This window comes from Pseudopodoces humilis, chromosome 1, assembly GCF_049639895.1.
Source record: "Pseudopodoces humilis isolate 2021_Gansu_Grassland_sample_001 chromosome 1, ASM4963989v1, whole genome shotgun sequence".
Classification (NCBI taxonomy): Eukaryota; Metazoa; Chordata; class Aves; order Passeriformes; family Paridae; genus Pseudopodoces; species Pseudopodoces humilis.
In genome coordinates this window covers 135216354-135235165 of record NC_142200.1, presented here as the reverse complement: position 1 = coordinate 135235165, position 18812 = coordinate 135216354, and the positions used below count along the sequence as shown (strand labels likewise).

The 18812-nt window shown below is 38.6% G+C and overlaps 1 protein-coding gene across 2 annotated transcripts in view; it reads right to left on the bottom strand.

Moving 5' to 3' along the window:
- The window catches only part of GPR158 (G protein-coupled receptor 158), a 185883-nt gene that overhangs the window by 152837 nt on the left and 14234 nt on the right, over positions 1-18812 (bottom strand). For both annotated transcript variants that reach the window (XM_005518734.2, XM_088065160.1), the window contains exon 2: positions 17735-17840. In XM_005518734.2, the coding sequence (XP_005518791.2) occupies positions 17735-17840 (106 nt within the window). The remainder of the gene's footprint in view (positions 1-17734; positions 17841-18812) is intronic.

Genomic DNA, 18812 nt, shown 5'->3' with positions numbered 1-18812 from the left:
AGACAAATGCTGGCGAATCCATTTGATTACCACAGACAAGGCTTTGCTGTCCTTTGTATATTGAGGTATTTTCCTCAGGTTTTTTTCCTCTTGATATTGCTCATACTTTTTGGACATTACTTATGAGGTGTGGTGTTCATAGGTATTTATGCAACACTCAGGAAATTATATCTTCAGCACAACCAGGAACAACTCAGCTGCCTGCACCTAACCAGGCAGCACCAAGACCTGTGTGAATTGGTGCAAACTGCCCCAAATTCTCTGTTACCTATCTCTCTTTGCTACCACTGCTAACTGGTCTAGGCAGATGAAAGTTGTCTTATTGACAAACTTTTGTCACTTTTATCCTTATTAAAGTGTGAAAATACTTTTTCCTATCAAACAATCCTTTTCAGTACTACAAGTCTCCTCCTGGAGGCATATAAAAAATTCACTACAAAGATGGGTAGCCCACAAATCTGAAGGGATGCTCCTGTACACTTTCCTGATTGAAGACAAGTTTTCCAGTGTGCTGACCTCATTTCTTCAGTCACTCCCAAGCCAGACTTCATATCAGCAATGCACTTCAGCTTGTGCTGAAAATTACAGTGGCATTTCAATACCATTGAGGTTGAAGGCCTTCCATCCTGGTTCCTAATGTGTTCCTGACCATGGAACCATAGAACAGCTTTGGGCTGGGAGGAGTCTTAAAGGTCATCTTGTTCCAGCCCCGCTGCATGGGCAGGGACACCTGGACCAGGCTGCTCAGAGCCTCATTCAACCTGGCCTTGAACATTTCCAGGGATGGGACATCCACTGCTTCTCTGGGCAGAAAAGGTCTGACCTCAGACCTTGAACCTATCTGAGAAAAGATTCAAGGTCAGAGTCTTCATTTGAGGGTGAAAGCCAACCTCTCTTTTAGTGCTGGGTCTCGTCTTGTTTGCACTGTGATACTGAAGCAAGGCTTCCAAGCCTTGTTTCCTAACATGGTGAGATTTTTTTAAAAAAGACCATTAAGGTCTTACTACCCTACAGCCACTAAAGACAGCACAGATAATTATAATTAAATCCCCAAGAAATGCAATTCCTTAATTTTTCACTACACTCATAGAAAAAGAATATTTAGTCTGCTCAGCATCTATCTGTCACAAAGCAACTGAACTTTCAAAGTTTCTAAGAGCTGAGCTCTGCTTCCAAAAACAGTTTGTGTATTTATAGTCATGCTTTCTGACCTCCTTTTCTCATTTTCTGCTGGAAATACACAAACTTAAAAAAAAAAAAGTAATTAAATTATACTAATGGTTCATAAATAAAAATTCAATTTTGGTACATACAGTGCAAGCATACAGTGTAAGCCCTGGTGGCCTCTTCACAGACTGTGTGTACATATTAGTTTACTTACCTTTCTTTAGTGGTACTGCTACCTAATGATTAATTGACAAATACTGTAGGCAAAGTGAATAAAAATGTTTGGGAAAAACAAGTTGAAAACAACACCTGGAACATTAAAACACTGGACTGGAAATTGCTAAGATATATATCTGCAGTCAGTGTTAAACAGTACTGAATTCTTCAAATTATTTGTAAGTTTGGTCCTGCAATAGACCTGGATATGAAGAAAGTTCAGGAACTATTTCCCCCTGATTTTAGCAGTAACACTCATACAACCTCAGAGAAAGATGCTTCTCAAGTTCCTTAAAGTAACTTAGTTTCAGGTGGATAAATTAATTTAATTTTTATCTCTGAATTCAATATCTGTACAATACACTAATATGGTTGGACAAACATAAACCTGATTTTGTCTCATAAAGAAGCCAGAGCACAGACTAATTTTGAGATCTTGAGTTTGGATGGGTAGCAGTAAGTGTAGAAAATATGTAAACACAGAAATTAGGAAGTAGGCACAAATATAAAACAGCAAGGAAAGGAAAAAGCAATGATTTTGAAAACCTCTGAGTCACGTTTTGAAACTATTGGGGGAACTAAACACCTTATGCATGCCATTTGCTAGAGCAATGCCTCAGGTTGAAATTGCTCAGAAACACAAGACTTGACGATGAATTCACAGCCTAACTCAGAAGCAGTTCTTTGGAATCTGTGCAGTCATATTCAAGTAAACCCTGTGTAAGTAAGGGGAAAATGTAACCCTTTATCAGCCTATCAGTATTAATCTTCAAGTATTCTATAATTCCTCCCTTCAAGGTAAGGGTGAAGTGTGAAACAAACTGCAAGATATGCTCACTGCCACAGTAATTTAGTTGGGTTCTTTCCTAGAATGCCTAATTCCCAAATCAAGCGTTTCTCATTCTCTCCAGGCATGCAATTATGTATCCATTACGGAATGTAGCAGAAAAACTAATCTCAACCATCGTGCCCACTGCTGGGGTTCTGAATTAAAAGTAGGTCTGGCCTTTTCACTTTAGGTAAACTGGACACCCTGACCCTGATTTGAATTCTTAGCAGACAGCACTGGCAAGAACATTGTAAAAATAAAAAGGGGAGAATAAAAAAGAAGAAAAAAACAAGCTACTTAGTGCAGGACCAAGGGGGTTTTATCTTCTTCATTAAATGGAAGGAAATAGATCATATACAAAATGCACGAAATGGGAACGACAGAGATGAATAATGCATCCATTACTTGTTTGCATAATGGAGTTATTTGATCTACTTTGACTTCTCAGGCAGAGCAAAACCAAAACATAATGGTTTTCCCACCTTCTTCAAAGAAAGTCCTCAGAAACTCCTGTCCTTTGAAAGACCACAGGATACTACAGAATATTAATGAACTTCCAGCTACTGTAGGTACACCTGTAAAACCAGCACAGGTAATTTTTCCCCCTGGGAAGATACCAATCACTGGGCACCTCTGCCTGATTTAATGAGTGAATCTCAAGCACTCATGCAGGATGTGGAAGACCAGTGTCCATTTGTGCTCAGGTGTCAGGGAAAAGAAGAACAAAGGTATTTCAGAAGGGTTCTTTTAACAGGTTTAAGGTCTTTTTATCCATTTTGTGAACTTTTAATACAGTAATTTCTCTCCAAATAAGCATTTTAGAAAGCTCTGGAAACTTCTAAATGCATTCAAATATCTTTGTCACTACTTTATGAGTTCAAAGGCTGTTTGATAACATTCAATCATTTGAACAGCAAAGTTGTGTAGCAAAAGGTTCAGTCCTAAACTGAAATCAAGGGCAGCACCCTTCAATGACAAAAAGTTAAAACCTGACAAACCAGCTTCTGTTGGCTTTACATGTAGTAGCCCTACCTGTACTACAGTATACAATACATAGTACTACCCACTCTTTTTTTTAACTTTTTTTTCCCATTTTTTATATTTTAAGCTCCCCTTGAAAGGATGACATCCGCCTCAAACCAAAAAGACATACTTCCTCTGTGGCTACTCTGTGCTAATTTTTTGCTAGGACATTCTGCAGTAGGGAAGGAATTTTCTGCTTCTCAAATGAAGCTATTCTGCTATCATAAAAAATTACAGCCAAGCATCAGTGACAAAGAGGTAAACCAAGACATAACTCTTCAACCATAGCATATTTTTCCCCTCATTTAATCCCAAAACATAAGTTATCAGTTGCCAAATTTCTGTGATCCTACAAATAGTACTTAAAATCAGTACACCAGAACTCAGGCTTGGTCCAGCAGCTGAGCAGGGCTGCCTGCCCACCCAGACTGCTACCGTGACTCAAGCAGGATTTTAGGGTGCAGGCACGTGGCATAGTTGAAAACCCCGAGATCATACGTGGACAAACTAACTTCACAGGTGCTCAATCAGCATCACAATGGGAACAACATCTTTTTCTGCTTTATCTGAAGATTGCTGAGGAATCCTTGTCTCCTGTAATGGTAGAACTATATTTATTGGGTAAAAAAAGTCTTATTACAGGACAATTTCAGCATTACCTTCATTCTACCTAATCCAAAATTAACATTAAACCCAGGGACTTACCAATTAAAAATACTGTCTGACTGAGATTTATCTACAAGTCTAAATTTAGAGTCTAAAATGTAAGTTATTTCTAACTTGCATGTAACAACTTTCTACAGAGTGTTTAATAAAAATGGTTCACTTGTGTTAATACAAACAATTATATTAATAAGATGGCATTTTTCTCAGTTTATGTATTTGAGAAACTTAATAAAATGGCTTTTTTTCCCATCTGATTTATTTAGTTAATATTGTCACTATGCTCTCTCAAATAATTACATCTAGAAGTAAGAGGCTGCTGTTATTTATCTTTCATTATACTTAATTTTTTAGCTAATCTCTTTCCCTCATTACTTATATATGAAAGCACCTTTTCCTTACTATTGTAAATTTTGAGTTCTACAGGGTTTTTTTTCCTTAAAAAGGATCTTCTCATTGTGACCTAGAAGCTGCTGAGCTGTGTTGTACAAAGCCATAGTACATGGCTTCTCTGTCAGAATTTTCCTGGGTGTACTGACAAACTGGGCATCAGTCCTTTCAACGTACATTCAAAAATGAGTATTTTTTTCAGCAATACTTCAAAATAGTGTTTTTATCTATTCCTCTTTTTCCCCAAGAATTGTCTCTGTCAGAATGCCATTGACTGAGATTTCAGTCCTGATGAACATTGAGGCACAATCTAATCTCATAGGAAGGGCCCCTGGCACTGTTTATTCAGGAGAAATGATAATGAGAATGTATTTTGTAATGTGCCAGAGTTGCTCTAGTTCTACGAAGCTGCGGAAACAAATGTTATGAACTCCTCTCTAAAAAGCCCACTTTCACTGGGAAAAGTGTGGTGGGTTTTACATCACAGACACAGCAAACAGAGACACATTTACTGTCATGAAAGTAAGTGTTCCTAAAAGCAATTGTAAATCACACTAGAAAAGGTAACCAAGTATACTGTACACAAGCCAAGGAAAAGGGATAGGAAGCTTGGAAAGTAACTGCTCTCTCTTGTGACTTCAATGAAAATATTTATGAATACAGATAACAGCAGTTTAACAACCCTCTCAGCCTCTGTCCCTGGAAGGTATGCCATTAACTTAATTCTTGTATAAGGACAGTAATTCAAAAATTAGGTTGTACTTGGCAGTCACTTTTGAAGCAATTTAAGAATCTTTAGGTGTTTTGACAACTCACCAACCTTCCAATACATAAACTTTTCCTGTCAGAGCAGTTTCTTGAGTCAACTCTCACAAGATCAGTGCTAATAGTAGTTTAAGGCAGAATCTACTTCCTACAAGTAGAGAAAAATAGCCAAAAAAAAATAAATGGTACAATGTTCACTGTTCTGACTGTACTTTTTCCTTACATATGGCCACAGTGATTTGAGGTGAATGAGCAAACTGTACAAGCTGCTTTTAAAAAGCTGGGATGTTTCTTTTATCTTATCCTGAAGAAGATTCACTCAGTTCATGTCTGTAGCATTTCCTCTGTAAAAGCCAAACTGCCAGTCTCAGGCAGGCATCCAAAATCTAGTGTTGTTTTTCTTCTTACAGACTGTTTTCAGGAAGAGATGTGACCAGTCCAGTGGTGCTCCCCAGGAGGAACACAGGACCAAGCTCCCTATGATGAAATGATTCATCACTTCTCAAACTTTATTGTATATTTTAAGACAAAAGCAAGTGTTAGGTGATACAGTATAACCACCTATAATAAAAAAAACCGCATGAATTCATATAATAATATAAATAAAATATCTCTATCTGGATTCCAATGGCATGGGAATGGCTAATCAGGGTTTTCCAGGAAGCTATCTGGTCTGCATTTAAACACCAGAGAGAGAAGTTTGGCCATATTTGTACTTGTATTTTCCTGGTTAACAATGCAAATATCCCCAGCATCACAATGCATTTGCACTCAGAGTCATCAGGGCAAAATAAATAATCTTAGAAAAGCTACAACTCCAAAGCCTTTCAATGGGTAGTCAATCTAGAGAGGAGAAAAGCAAAATCAGATTTAAGGCAGACTTGCACAGAGGTAGCAGCATTTACATCTGCATGCTACCCAAAACAAGGAACACAATCTAAACCCAAGGCTAAGCTAAGTAGAGACTCCACTTTAAAATAAAGACTGCAGACTCATGAAAGATTTAGACTGCTGTTTGGGGTTTTTTTTTTTTCTGAAAAGGCAACATGTGGTGTGGGATTTGGTAGGGGGAAAAGGTAAAAAGCAAATGGTCTGACTGTCCCAATTATGACATTGTATCAAAAGGCAAAAATAATTAGTGGTAACATCCTTTTAGAAAGGGGAAGCAGAAAAAGACTCCATTTAATCTGCACAAAGGTACTCCAGAAGTCAGAATGAAGGCCTGCCAGAAACCAGACTGATCTTAACGATTTGGATAATGGCCACAGAACTGTATTTACAGTTGCTTGTACTGGTGGTTAAACTGAACATAAAGATCAATAGTACCTGGAAGGGTGATAGAGAGAATGATCCCTGAATGGTGAGCTGATTAGCCTTTGCTGCAAGAGGGAAGAACATATCCCACCTGCCTTCATTCTCCCTCTAGAATCCAAAATTTCTCTCTGCAGAGGATGCACTCAAAAATGCTGGTCATAGAACAAAGCACAACTGGAGTTCTGAGGGCCAACACAACAGGTCAGCAGCTCCACTCCTCCCTGCTGAGATCACAGATTACTGCCTCTGTTCTTGAGGATCAACAAGGATTCAAATGATATTAGTGAGAACTGTTTGCATGCTAGACTGAAAGACCAATTCCTAATGTAAAGCTATTGCTATAAAGCCATACAGCTATGGATGACCTGAACAGATAATTACAAACATTCTTACACTTGCAACCCAAAATTATTTGGAACTTAATCAAGGCAAGAAATAACAGAGGGAAAAAAACCTCACAAAACACAAGGACTGTTCTTTGTAACAGTATTTATATCTTTGGCAAAAACAAATGGAGTGGAGCAAAAGCACAGTCAAATGCTTGATGTTTGCCAAGGACAAGTGAGGTGCTCTTTTTCTGTAATAAGTTAATAGCAACAATTCTATTACTAAACAATTACTAAAGAGGTAAGTGTATAGCTGCTGTACAGAATTCATGCTTTTCATGCCCTCCTCTTCTTCCATCACTCTTTCTTGGATAGGACTGTGAAGGTTGTGGCCCCAATTTATGGGGACAGCTTCTGTGGCCCCAGGGCCCCAGAGATGTACCCAGTGCTTCCATCCACACCTGCTTCCCCTTCTTTCCCACATTTGTGACCCATGGCAGTCATTTCTTGTGTAACACACATACAAATTCAAAAAGAGAATTAATGTAAAGCCTATGGATAATTCAATGAGAAATAAGGAATTCAAAGTTGATACATGTCAATTATTACGGGTATTTCAACACTTTCACCATTTAGCAGTGTTTCAACAAAGATACACAGATAGGGGAAACATCTGCTGCAGTACAACACAATGATGAAGATGCACACTGTCTCTCCATATAATCATACCATCACCAAAGAAAATATTTTTAGGTTACACTTGTAACAAAAATGACTGTTGTAATGTACCATTTTTTAAAAATAATGTTAGAAAACAGAATAATCCACTTTTGCATAGTTAAAAGCCACTCTCAATCACCTATGTAAATGAAACATAACTGAAATGTGCATTAAACATGCAAAAATATTTCTTCCTTAAGTAGCTTACTGAATAATACTTCATGAGAATTGCTTTTTATAATTCACAGGCTATGTAGCAATAAAGTGGTCCCTTAGAAAGTAATCAGTATTACAGAGAAAACTCAAATTTAAAAAGTAAAATTCATTCTACTACCAAGAAAAAAATCAGTCTCACCATTTTTTCACAAAAATATTTCCAAATATTCATATCATTATGACAGCAGCATTTTATTTAAACATTTATTTCAAACAAGCATCATATATTAGTTATCCATATAAAAATTATGTAAAACTAAGCTACCAAGAAATGCCTCCTTCAGCCAGTGTAATGCAACATTTACTTTGAAGGGCAGTGGAACAACATTAATTACAGAGTTTAAGCTCTACAGAGCAAATATTTGCTCTCACATGCTTATAAACAATTTGCACCATGTCATGTACACATTGGAAGGCAATGATGTTTTATCATGTCTTTAAAAAGTTTACAAGTTCTAGAGTGCTGCTTTCTTTGACTTCCTTTCTTGGAAGAGAGATAAGATGCTTTGGCTAAGCTAAAATAACTCAATGAATATCCAACAGTATAAGATAGATATGATCAGTGATGGAACTGGACAAAGGGTATCAAAAGATTTTAAACTTTTCAAGAGGAAAAAGAGACATGCATTTGATGGGACTTTGACTGGTAGATAGGATTCTAGAAATGGTCAAAATGTATCACAAAACCATCTGCCATTATCATACAGCAGGACTCTGCCCAAGTGTCTTTTTTTCATTTTCTCCCCATAAGAAAGGATTAAGATTAATGCACATTTTTTAATCAAGTTTTACTCAGTCTTTCAAATGATACTATTTCCAAGAGAAGCTACCTGAAATACATGTTTTCATATTTCAAAATTATACTTTTTTTAAAGTGTTAATTCAGGAGAATGCACTGCTGGTGATGCTTCACTGCATTTCAGAATAACAAGTTTCAGAATGTCTTAATTTCAAGAGAATCTATAACAATTTACTAAACAGCCCTAGCAATCCTCTAACTCTAGGACAGTATTCTATACCTTGTAGTCTATTTGAAAAACTCCCCATTTATAATGCAGCATTTGTTGTCCAATTAAATGCACCACCAAATCTATATTTTAGATCTTCCCTCCACTCAAAGATTTTACCATTAGATACTTAGTATATATGAAGGGATAAAAATATTTCAAACCTTGTGCAAGCAGCAAGCCAGCATAATTCAAAATTTAGTGTTGTCTCTACTACATCAGTTCTCAGAGAAGTTTTGAAAGTAAATAAGTTGAGATGCTTACTTACAGCTATTACCCAAAAAAATAAGAATCTGGATATACTGATTCCCTTTTTTCTATTGTAGTAGAAGGAAGAAGTGTTGAGGTTGTTATAGAAAAAGTTTCTAAAGCAGATGATTTCTCAAAAAACTTACATGCACATCTTCACGCACGTATTAGAAATTTAAAAGAAAAAAGTGATGAGCAAAAGCAGCTGGCAATGGAAGAGTCTTGACACAAGTATAAATAAAGCAGAGTGGAAATGCAAAGCTCAGAAGGGATGCCATGTTTTCTGGACATAAATCAGACAGGAAAAATGAATCATGAGAAGGATGAAAGAGCAGCTGACCACAGAATCACACAGCAGCTGAGCCTGGAAGGCACCTCTGAAAACCATCCAGTCCAAGCTCTGCGCAGAGCAGGCTCAGCTAAACCAGAGTCACCAGGGCCAGACACATTCAGGTTCTGAGCATCACCAATGGTGGTCACTCCCTCACATCTATGGACAACCTGCTCTGGTGCCTGACTGCCCTCACAGTGCAATCAAAAAAAGGGGATTTTACTGCTTCAGCCCGAAGCCCTACCTCTTGCCCTGTCACTGTCCTCCCCTGACAGGAGTCTGTCTCCTTTACAACCTTCTCCACACTGTCCAGTCCAGCTTGCTCAGCCTCTTCTCATTCAACAGGTGCTCCAAGCACTCGATGATTGTGGTGGCCCTTGGCTGGACTCTCTGCAGAGCATCCATGTCTCAAACTGAGGAGCCCAGAAGGGGACACAGCCCTGCAGACGAGGCCTTGACCAGCTGGAAAAGCTCTGCCTAACGCAGCCCCCGAGGCTGCTGGCAGCAAGAGCACACTGCTGGCTCACGGTCAGCGTGGTGCCCACCAGGACCCCCTGTACCTTTTGCACAAAGCTGCTGCCCAGTTGCTCAGCCCTGCAGCCACAGGTCAAGCCCACTGAGTTAGTTTTATTTTAAAATGTGACAGTAAGACAAAAACTAGTTAAGATGAAAGATATGGGACCCACTTCATCTAAATTAGAATGCATAGCTACACTACTTCACAAATATTTTTTCCCCTAGCCAACCATATTTGAAAGAGGAAAAATTATTAGAATGTTTAGATGGAATTTCTGGTGAAAAAAAACTAGCTATTACATTCTGACAAGAAGAGTAGAGCTCAGTAATCAAATCCTACTACCTATTTCATGCAAGTAAATGAAAACTGGTTGCTTTGAAAATAGTCAAGGTAAATCTGGGGACCAAATTTAACTTCAGAGGGGTTCTGATCCTGTGGTAAGAAGAAAACAGCACAATATAACACATATTGTCTAACTGGCCTCTAAGCAATATCTGCTTTCCCTCATCATCTTTTGTAAATTAAGGAATAATCAAAGACAATAAATATCTTATTTATTTAGTAAGTTTATATACATAGGATGTTGGAAAGAAGTGTATTTCCTTTCACTATTTTTTCAGTGGTAGAAAAGTGAATAAAATGAACAGATGAACAGTAAGAGATGAACAATAAAGAAGTGCAGTAGGATGAAATTCAGTAATAGCTTACAAAATAGTCAAAACCAAATCTAATGATCAAAAATCAAATGTTCTGCGTTCCCATATTAGTACTGATGCTTAGTATATTCATGAACTCAAACAGCAACAAGGAAGAAAGTATTAAAGAAAAACAAAAGATGAGTCGAAGTAGGTTAGTAAAGACTAAGAAATTTCCAGGAGACCAGCACTTGATTGCCATCAGTTTACAGTACTGGCAAATGCAAACCAGAAGAAAAAAATCATATGAGTTACTGAGATGTAAATAAAAGCACAGATAAGCCAAAAGCAGTCAATTTTCATTTGCAAAACAGAATTTACCTCCTACCAGAAGTCACCAACAAAAATGACTGTATTTGAATGTCTAGTGTTATAAAATTGTGCTTAAAAATAAAGCTAAATTAGTTTTTTCCATTAAGGTTATTGCTATGATTCAGTACATTGTTTTGAATATAAAGACTCCGCAGCTATTGTCTCCAGTTTTTCTTCATGAGATCTTTAATATGTTTTCAAGCTAATTTTAATTTGTTATAGAAAAAAGAAGGAACTTTCTTCTCTAGGTTGAATTAAACTTGCCTCTTGTGTAGGTATGATGAAATATAAAAAAAAAGCAGGAAAAAGTTATTACAGTTGATAAAAGCTTTTTTAAAGACAGACAAAAAGTTTTTTCTATTGGTTAACTGCTTCTCAAGTCTTGAAAAAAAAAAACAAAACAGGTTTTTTTTTTCCAAGAAAATAAATTAACTGCAGTATGTATGCATGAACAGAATTTTCCTATTTTAACACTGGAAATAACCCTCTGCGGTATATTATCTGAGTAAACTGATAGTTAACTCAAGAACTAAGCCTGCACAGGTCTGTGCAGAAGGAAGCTGTGTCCTTTGCAATGACAACAACAGTGTGTTTATCTAAGAGGAGTTAGGGCGACTTCATTTTGGACCAAAATTCTATCACAAGCCAAGAGCACTAAGAAAACTGAAGCTCATCAGACACAGGTGTCAAAAATGTATCAGGATGCTTAAGTCTTGCTGGAAATATGTGAAGCATGGTGTGGGTACTTGCTGTGATGCACCCCAAAACCCCACTCTGAAGATGACCCAGCCTGAGTCCTGGCTGGAGCACATCAGGACTCTCAACTCACGTGCTTGGCACACCTCTCTGCAGAAATCAAACTCTGGAGAAAGTAATTCCCACACCTGGAGACCACTCTTCAATTCCAGTCTATCAGTTTACAGATAACAATTGTGCCTGTGGGCCAGCTGTAAAAGGGGGGTAATAGTCTTTGTATTACCTCACAAGATATGGGAGTACTTGCGCACCTTCCAATACAAGCCTGTAAAATCTCTCACAGAGCAGACAAGATGCTTTGAAACCAAAATGCTGTATAGTTATCTAACTGCATGCATCTAATGTGCTTAAGGCTACTAGAGGCATTTTTCAGACATTGTACAGGCCTCTGAATGTAGTGATAACAAAAGAACTCTGAAGCTGTTTTCTGTTTATGCCTGGATTTGCTACAGCTTCTGCCATTTCACATCTGGGAAAGGTAATTCACAGCCAGTCTGCCATGAGGATGGTGCAGCCTGGCTACAGTCCCCACGCTCCTCACTGCAAGGTTTTCTGTGCCTCCCAATACACCCTGAACTTCCTTCTCTTGCCCCAGCCAAACAGCTCTTGTCTCATAGCTCAATCTCTCTCCTGGGAAGATCTCTTCCCTGCACTCCATCTGCAACTTCCCCTTTGCTCCCACCAGGCATATTTTGTTCGTGTTCCACCAGCCAACTAAATTTCTGGGCCTCACCTCTTCCCAAACACAACGGGAAGAAGCACCAGTTCAACTAATCAGCATTGCCTGACAGGATCAGACATGAACATCTCTGTTCAGCAGAGAAAGATCCAAAAATTGCAGTAACAGATCTGAAAGAACTGGAAACAGATCACCTGTCATATGCAAGATAAACCAAAAAATCTCCCAGCTATTTTAATTTGATAGACAACATCATTCAGCCAGCCATTTACCCCTTTTCATGTTTTAACTCTGGGGGAAGGAAAAACTGAAGCAAATAGAACTGACCCAGATGAATTTAAATGCTCAAGTTAAGACTGCTAACTAGGATGAAAGGAATTTTTGCAAAGATTTTCTTCTTTGAAGAAAACATTGATAACCAAGATTAGCTCCTGCAAAACACAGACTCATTTAAATTTTTTGTCTTTAAAGCAAAGATACTGTAGCTAAGCAACCTGGCTCTTCCTTAAACTGAAAGTTGGTTTTCATAGCACCTTGTTTATCACTGAGAACTCTGACAAACCTCCACCTTATTTTATGTAACAGTGTCTGGGGGAGTGCCAGATTAGATCTGGTTTACTGTCATAAGGGGACTTTTCCCATGAATGCAGATGATGCACAAGTTATTTTTAAAATAGCATCTGAAATGTTCTTTGTGTCTACAGCATACTCTTCAAACACCCTGAGCTGTTGGAGAGAACAGATACGCCTGTCTGCTTCTGAATCCAAGTGCTGGCTATGTTTTCTTTACCTGAATACTGAAATGAGCCGCTGCCCTTTCTGCCTTAGATTCCCCCTTCAGCCCAGGATTGATTTGCTGTAGCATTTAGTATTTGTTTTCTGCCAATAAAGATGTTGTTTTAAGTGAAAATACATCCTGACATGCTCTCAACTCTGGTTGGGTACTGCTCTTATCCTATGCTGGATGCAATCTGTAGCTTCAAAAGTCATTATTATTTCCAAATTGCAAGCTAACTATAGTCCATAAACCCATTCACTCAGACTGAATCACCAAACAGCTTTGCTTTCAAATTCTTCTAATTCTGACTGCACTCTTCCTAATGGATAGGACAGAAAATACATGCAAGTAATAAGCAAAATCAATGACACTGAGCATGACACAGTGGGTTATGACTTCAGATGCTAATCTCTTGCCATGGTTCCCCTCCCACAGACTGTGCACATTAATAGCCTTTTCCCAGTCTGACAAGGGCACTGAAAAGCATTTGCTTGAAAAACCTGGAAAGCACTGGGTTTCCCAACTCCCCTCTCCCAGCTCAGTCCCCATTACAATTCTATTTTTAATCAGCCCCTGCCTCCCTCTTGTTCAGTTGCTTGTAACCTTGCATACAGTATAATAAAATATGATGGTCCCAAATGTTTTGCTAAACAATGGAAAAAAGATTTTGGCTGCACTGCTCATTTGTTTTCCCTTCTCAATTGCTTTTGTGTTTGTGCACAACAAATAGTACACACAGTAGGCCTATGCATCCTTCTACAAACACAGATATGCAGCCACTGTATACAGACAGCAATGCAGCTTTCTTGTTTACTCTGCTTCCCTCATTTCCTCTAGATATTTTTGCTCACTGTCATTTGTGGAATACTGTTGAAACCCAAAGGGATGTCAGCTGAGCCTGCCTCACATTGCAAGCTGTTGGCAGGCTCATTAAGGCCAGGGGAACAGCGTGGAGTCTGCTGCCACTGCTCACAGACTGATGCTGCTGGCTGGAAGGATCCAGCTGAGCTCAAGGGGCCACACCAGCTGATTTCTTCAGATGCTCCTCAGCCTTGACGTTATTGCTGGTGTCTCCACAAGGACTCTAAAGTTGTTACTAAAAGTGCCAGCAGCTGCTGTCAGCATCTATGGAGAAGAAATCCAATATAGTACAAATTTTCAAGGGTTTCAAATGGGTAAAATGTTTAAATGTAAATGAGGAAAATGTTTTCTTACTCCAAATAACCAGCCTTGAAGGTCCATTGTACAGCACTCCCTGTACAATGAAATTACTTTCCATTTGTTACTGGGTAACTACACTTTTTCTGTTTGTTAATTTCAGACTTTTCTGCATCGTTTTATGACCTACCCAACTTAATTATTTCTAACTCTGCAGATATTACCTGTCATACTTGTTGCAGCCCCAGAGAATCCAAATCTCTTGCCCAAAAGCTTTTGGGAAAGCTGTTGCCTATTTGGGAGTCAAGATAGAAGGCAGGAAGCAGAATGTAGCACTCTCCCACAAAAATAACACCTGGCCATCAGCCTCTTTCTGGCTGATTCAGCTATTCAAAAAAAAAAGGAGAAAAAAGTAACAACTGAAATAGACTTTATCCATGGCTGCAATTTGGCTTTTCTGTGTCAAGCTTCATCTTCCTGCCTAATTAGGCTGAGCAGTGTCCAGTTACCCTGAGGTTAAAGGAGGGCACTCTTGTTCATCTAGGTTGCTATGATATCAGGGATGTATATGTACTGCCCACAAAAGAGAATAAATGAGGAAAGGTTTTCACTACATATTAGGAATTTAAGTAGTCAAAAATAGGGAATCCAAAGTTTTCAGTGCTTGTTTCTGTTTTGTACTTGAGGGCACCAAACATAAAGCAAGTTATTTAAGAGGCACCAATCCTAAGGAACACCTAGATCTAAGGACAGATGGAAGTTTAAGGAAGATTAGTATGTCTCAGCATTTTGCATATTTGAGTCGTAATACACCTAAATCACCCAGCCTGACACTATTTTTCTCCAAGCAAGGACTAGCACTACAACTATCCCATCAGAATCTGGTTGTTCTTGATGACCTTCCAAAGACAAATCCCAGTGCCACAGTTAGCATCATTTCCTGATGCTGTTGTGCCAGACTATGTGAAGGCAATTACAGTACTTTCAAAAACAGTCTCTATTTTCTGGTGGAAGTTGGATCCCATCCATGCCTTCTCTTTTTTTCTGTCTAGCACATACAGACCACTGGCTTACCATATGTTTCCAGTCACTGCCATATACCTCCATCTCCCTCATCTCAACTCATTTTTATTTAGAAAATAAACACTTCAGAACAGCACAGAAAGTAGGAGAATTTGTCTGCCATGTGCCTAGTAGATTTTAGCCACTATGAAAGCATTTTGATTAATCCATAACTTTGGTCTTTTCCTCTTGTTTTTGCATAAAGTCACTATGTTTTCATACCATGTCAGAAGAAGGGAGTTGTATTTCTGAAATTTTTAAATATTCTGAAATATTGAGCTTTATGCCTTTGGTTTAATGGTATTGGTGGCCTGGCCACATGGTATGGACTATGCAATAAACACTCAAGAGCCAAATCAGAAATTCCTTATGGCAAAGACTTATCAAATAGTCTGCACAGAGGCTACCCTGCAGCCAATACTCAAGTGACCTAACAAAACTAAAGTGAGCAAGGAGGGTCTAACTAAAGCTGAACTGGAAATCCAGAGATCTCCATTCTCCTCCTACTCTGCTGGAGACAGACTTTGTAAATGGGGGCAGAGCATTCAACCATCAGCAGGCATTTGTTTAACTGCTCCTAGGTAGATAAGAGAGCACAGGGAATACGATTTCATTAGCGTTTGTAAGAAAAACTGTGCAGAAAATATTGTTGCACAACTATCTAAGTTACCCTTATTCCACAGAGTGGGTTCCAATGAAACAAGTATGAAATCCCATACAAGGTCTTGGACCTTCTCCTGGGTTCACTTTCTTCTCAGAAGCTGGTACATTGCTGTGTTTTGGATTCTCTGGGAGAGTAATGTTGACAGCAGGAGCCAAAACACCAGTGTGCTAAGCAGCACTCATGTTACATCAAGGACTTCCCAGTTTCCCATGCTCTGCCAGTGAGGAGGGGCATGAGAAGCAGCAGCTGACCTGAACTGGCCAGAGGGATATCCCACACCATGGAACATCATGCTCAGTATATAAGCTGGGAAGGGTTGGGCAGGAGGGGTCACTTGCTGCTGGGGGACAGGACAGGCATCAGTCAGCAGGTGATATCATGCATCATTGCTTGGTCTCAGGTTTCACTTTATTTTTTACATCATTTTAGTAATAGCATATATATTATCATCAGTATTGTTATATTTTACTTTGTTTCCGTTATTAAACTGTTCTTATCTCAACCCACCATTTTTAACTTTTTTTCCCAAATTCTCCTCCTCATGGTAGTGGGGGCAGGGGAAATGAGTGAATGACTGTGTGTGGTAATTAGTTACCAAATGGGGCTAAACCACAAAATATCTAGGACTGGATTTTTTCCCCTTTTACTCTCACTTGCGGAGATGCAACTTACAGTCCCACCCCTCTGCTGACAGATTTTGCTCATAAGACATTAGGAGAAGGAGGAACACTTGCCAAAGTATATAATCACACAGAATATATTGAAAAACAAGGTTTACCAGATCACATGGGAAACAACATTCTCTTATAGGAAGAAACATGAGGGATTTAAAAACTATTCCCTTGAACTCAGAAGTCAAAAAGCTGACAAGGAAAAATATTTTTCCACTTGCAGAAATATTTAATCTTAAATCGGTCTTTATCAAAGACTTCATTTTGCATTTGAAGTTTACTTTATGAAAAAAATCAAAGACAAAAATACCAAAAAAAAAAAAGATGTTTACAATAATTCTGAGCTCTTGTTCAAATATGCTAGCAACTGAATTCATCAAAACCAACTGTCTTTCTAAACTTAGACTTGGTTTTGGTAAATTGGCATTTTACAGAAAATTAGGCAAACATCTCCTGACTTCTGGTAGATATATGTCAACTTTCCCCACATTTTCATTGGCATTTTCAAAAGTACAGAAGTGCACAAGGTACCTACTCTCACAGAAAACAAATGGGTGCCTCTGAAATCACCTTTACACAGCAGAATTAAAAGAAAAAATCAAAATGTATTTTGTTTAAAAGTTTAATTGAACATATATGACTGGCCAGTCTGAATGATCTATGATTTGCTGACAGATGGAACCAGACACAGACCTTCAGAAGAAAGGGAAAGCAGGAAGGAGCTGAGCACAAACATTTTAGTCAGCTCTGTCAAAACGCTGGCATTTCTACTAAGAATGAATTACAGTACCCAATTCTGCCTGTTATTCTGTATCACTCTATCAAGTGACCATGTTTTCCTGAATAATTACCATTAGCATTTCAGCTACTTCTACTATATTTTGCAAAGCTGTCCAAACAAAAGCGACACTGACATTAAAATCCTATTTTGATTTTGAGCACAAAATTGTCTGTCTTGGAAAGCAGAACCTCATAAATTATTTCATTGGTAATCTTTTTCCCTGTAACTTATCTCTTCACAGTAACTTTGCTTCTGTTTTAACATCAATAATTCTGAAATGCAGGCACTTCTGACACTCATGCATTCCACAACACCTCACACAAAGATTTCTTCAGCCCTAAAAAACCGCATTTAATGTCTGTAAAATAAGTAACATTAATACTACAGAACACTACTCATTGTAAAGATTTGTTACTGAAGTGAGGTCCCTTAGGGACAGACATACCTCAGAATTGTTGAGGTGACACCTGTGCGTCCCTGAGAACCATCCCTCGCTTGAACACTGGTCAATGTCCACCTTCTGCAGATTGATGTCGACTTTGACAACACCTCTGAAAACAGAGAGAAACAGCCTTGAACACAACTGCAGAAATAAGTTAAACTTTTCTATGATGCTGGAGCCTGAAAAGCAGAACTACATCTTTCTTCTAAATATGGAATTTGATAAAATGTCTAAGACCAGAGAAGTTTTGTGCTCCCAGAGCCACCATCACAGAAACACATTTTTATTTTACACTTTACTGAGATGTACTATGACAAGAGCTCAGTAAATCTAACATTAGCAGTAGGGTGGCAGTTAAGAACAAGTTGTATGTCCAAACAATGTAATGCCCTTCACATTTTACCATGCAGTAAAGACACAGAGTAAAAACAGGAAAAGATGTGCACTACTTTTTCTGGAGCCAGCAACCTTCCCAGCCAGTTCTGAGTGCAAGGCACCAGACACCGCACCTCACCCAACATCCAGCAAAAACTACATTCTCCCCTTTGCTCCTGGGAATCCTATTTGCCAAAACAATTGGCAAGACCTTTTCTGTAAGTGTCCCCAGAGACAAACCAGCCTCCAGAGACATTCAGGGCTGTTCTCTGCAGCCCAAGAAACTTCTCCAGCAGGCATCCAAGCCCTCTCCACACTCCTCTGCCAGCTGGCTCTGCAATAAAACTTGATACAACATCTGCACAAGCCAGCAACAGACCACTGATGTCTGTGAAACCAAAAACAAAAGTTTCCCACACACATGTGCTGAAGGACCATCTGAATTATGTAAGCCCTATACCAGGGGGTCTCTAAGGTTTCGCCATCAACAGTTTACCTCAAAAATTCTTTTGAAAGAAAAGCTAACAAGCCAATTTCAAAGTTGGCACTATTTTATAAAAAACTTGAAAATCATCAGAAGAAAAAAGGTACAAGACTGTTGTTCTAGATCTTAAAAAAAAAAAAGCCTTCAAAGATTTACATATTCTTCAGAATGACCTAGGACATTTATAGCATCATTTTGTCAGTGTGTCATCTATGACTGCTT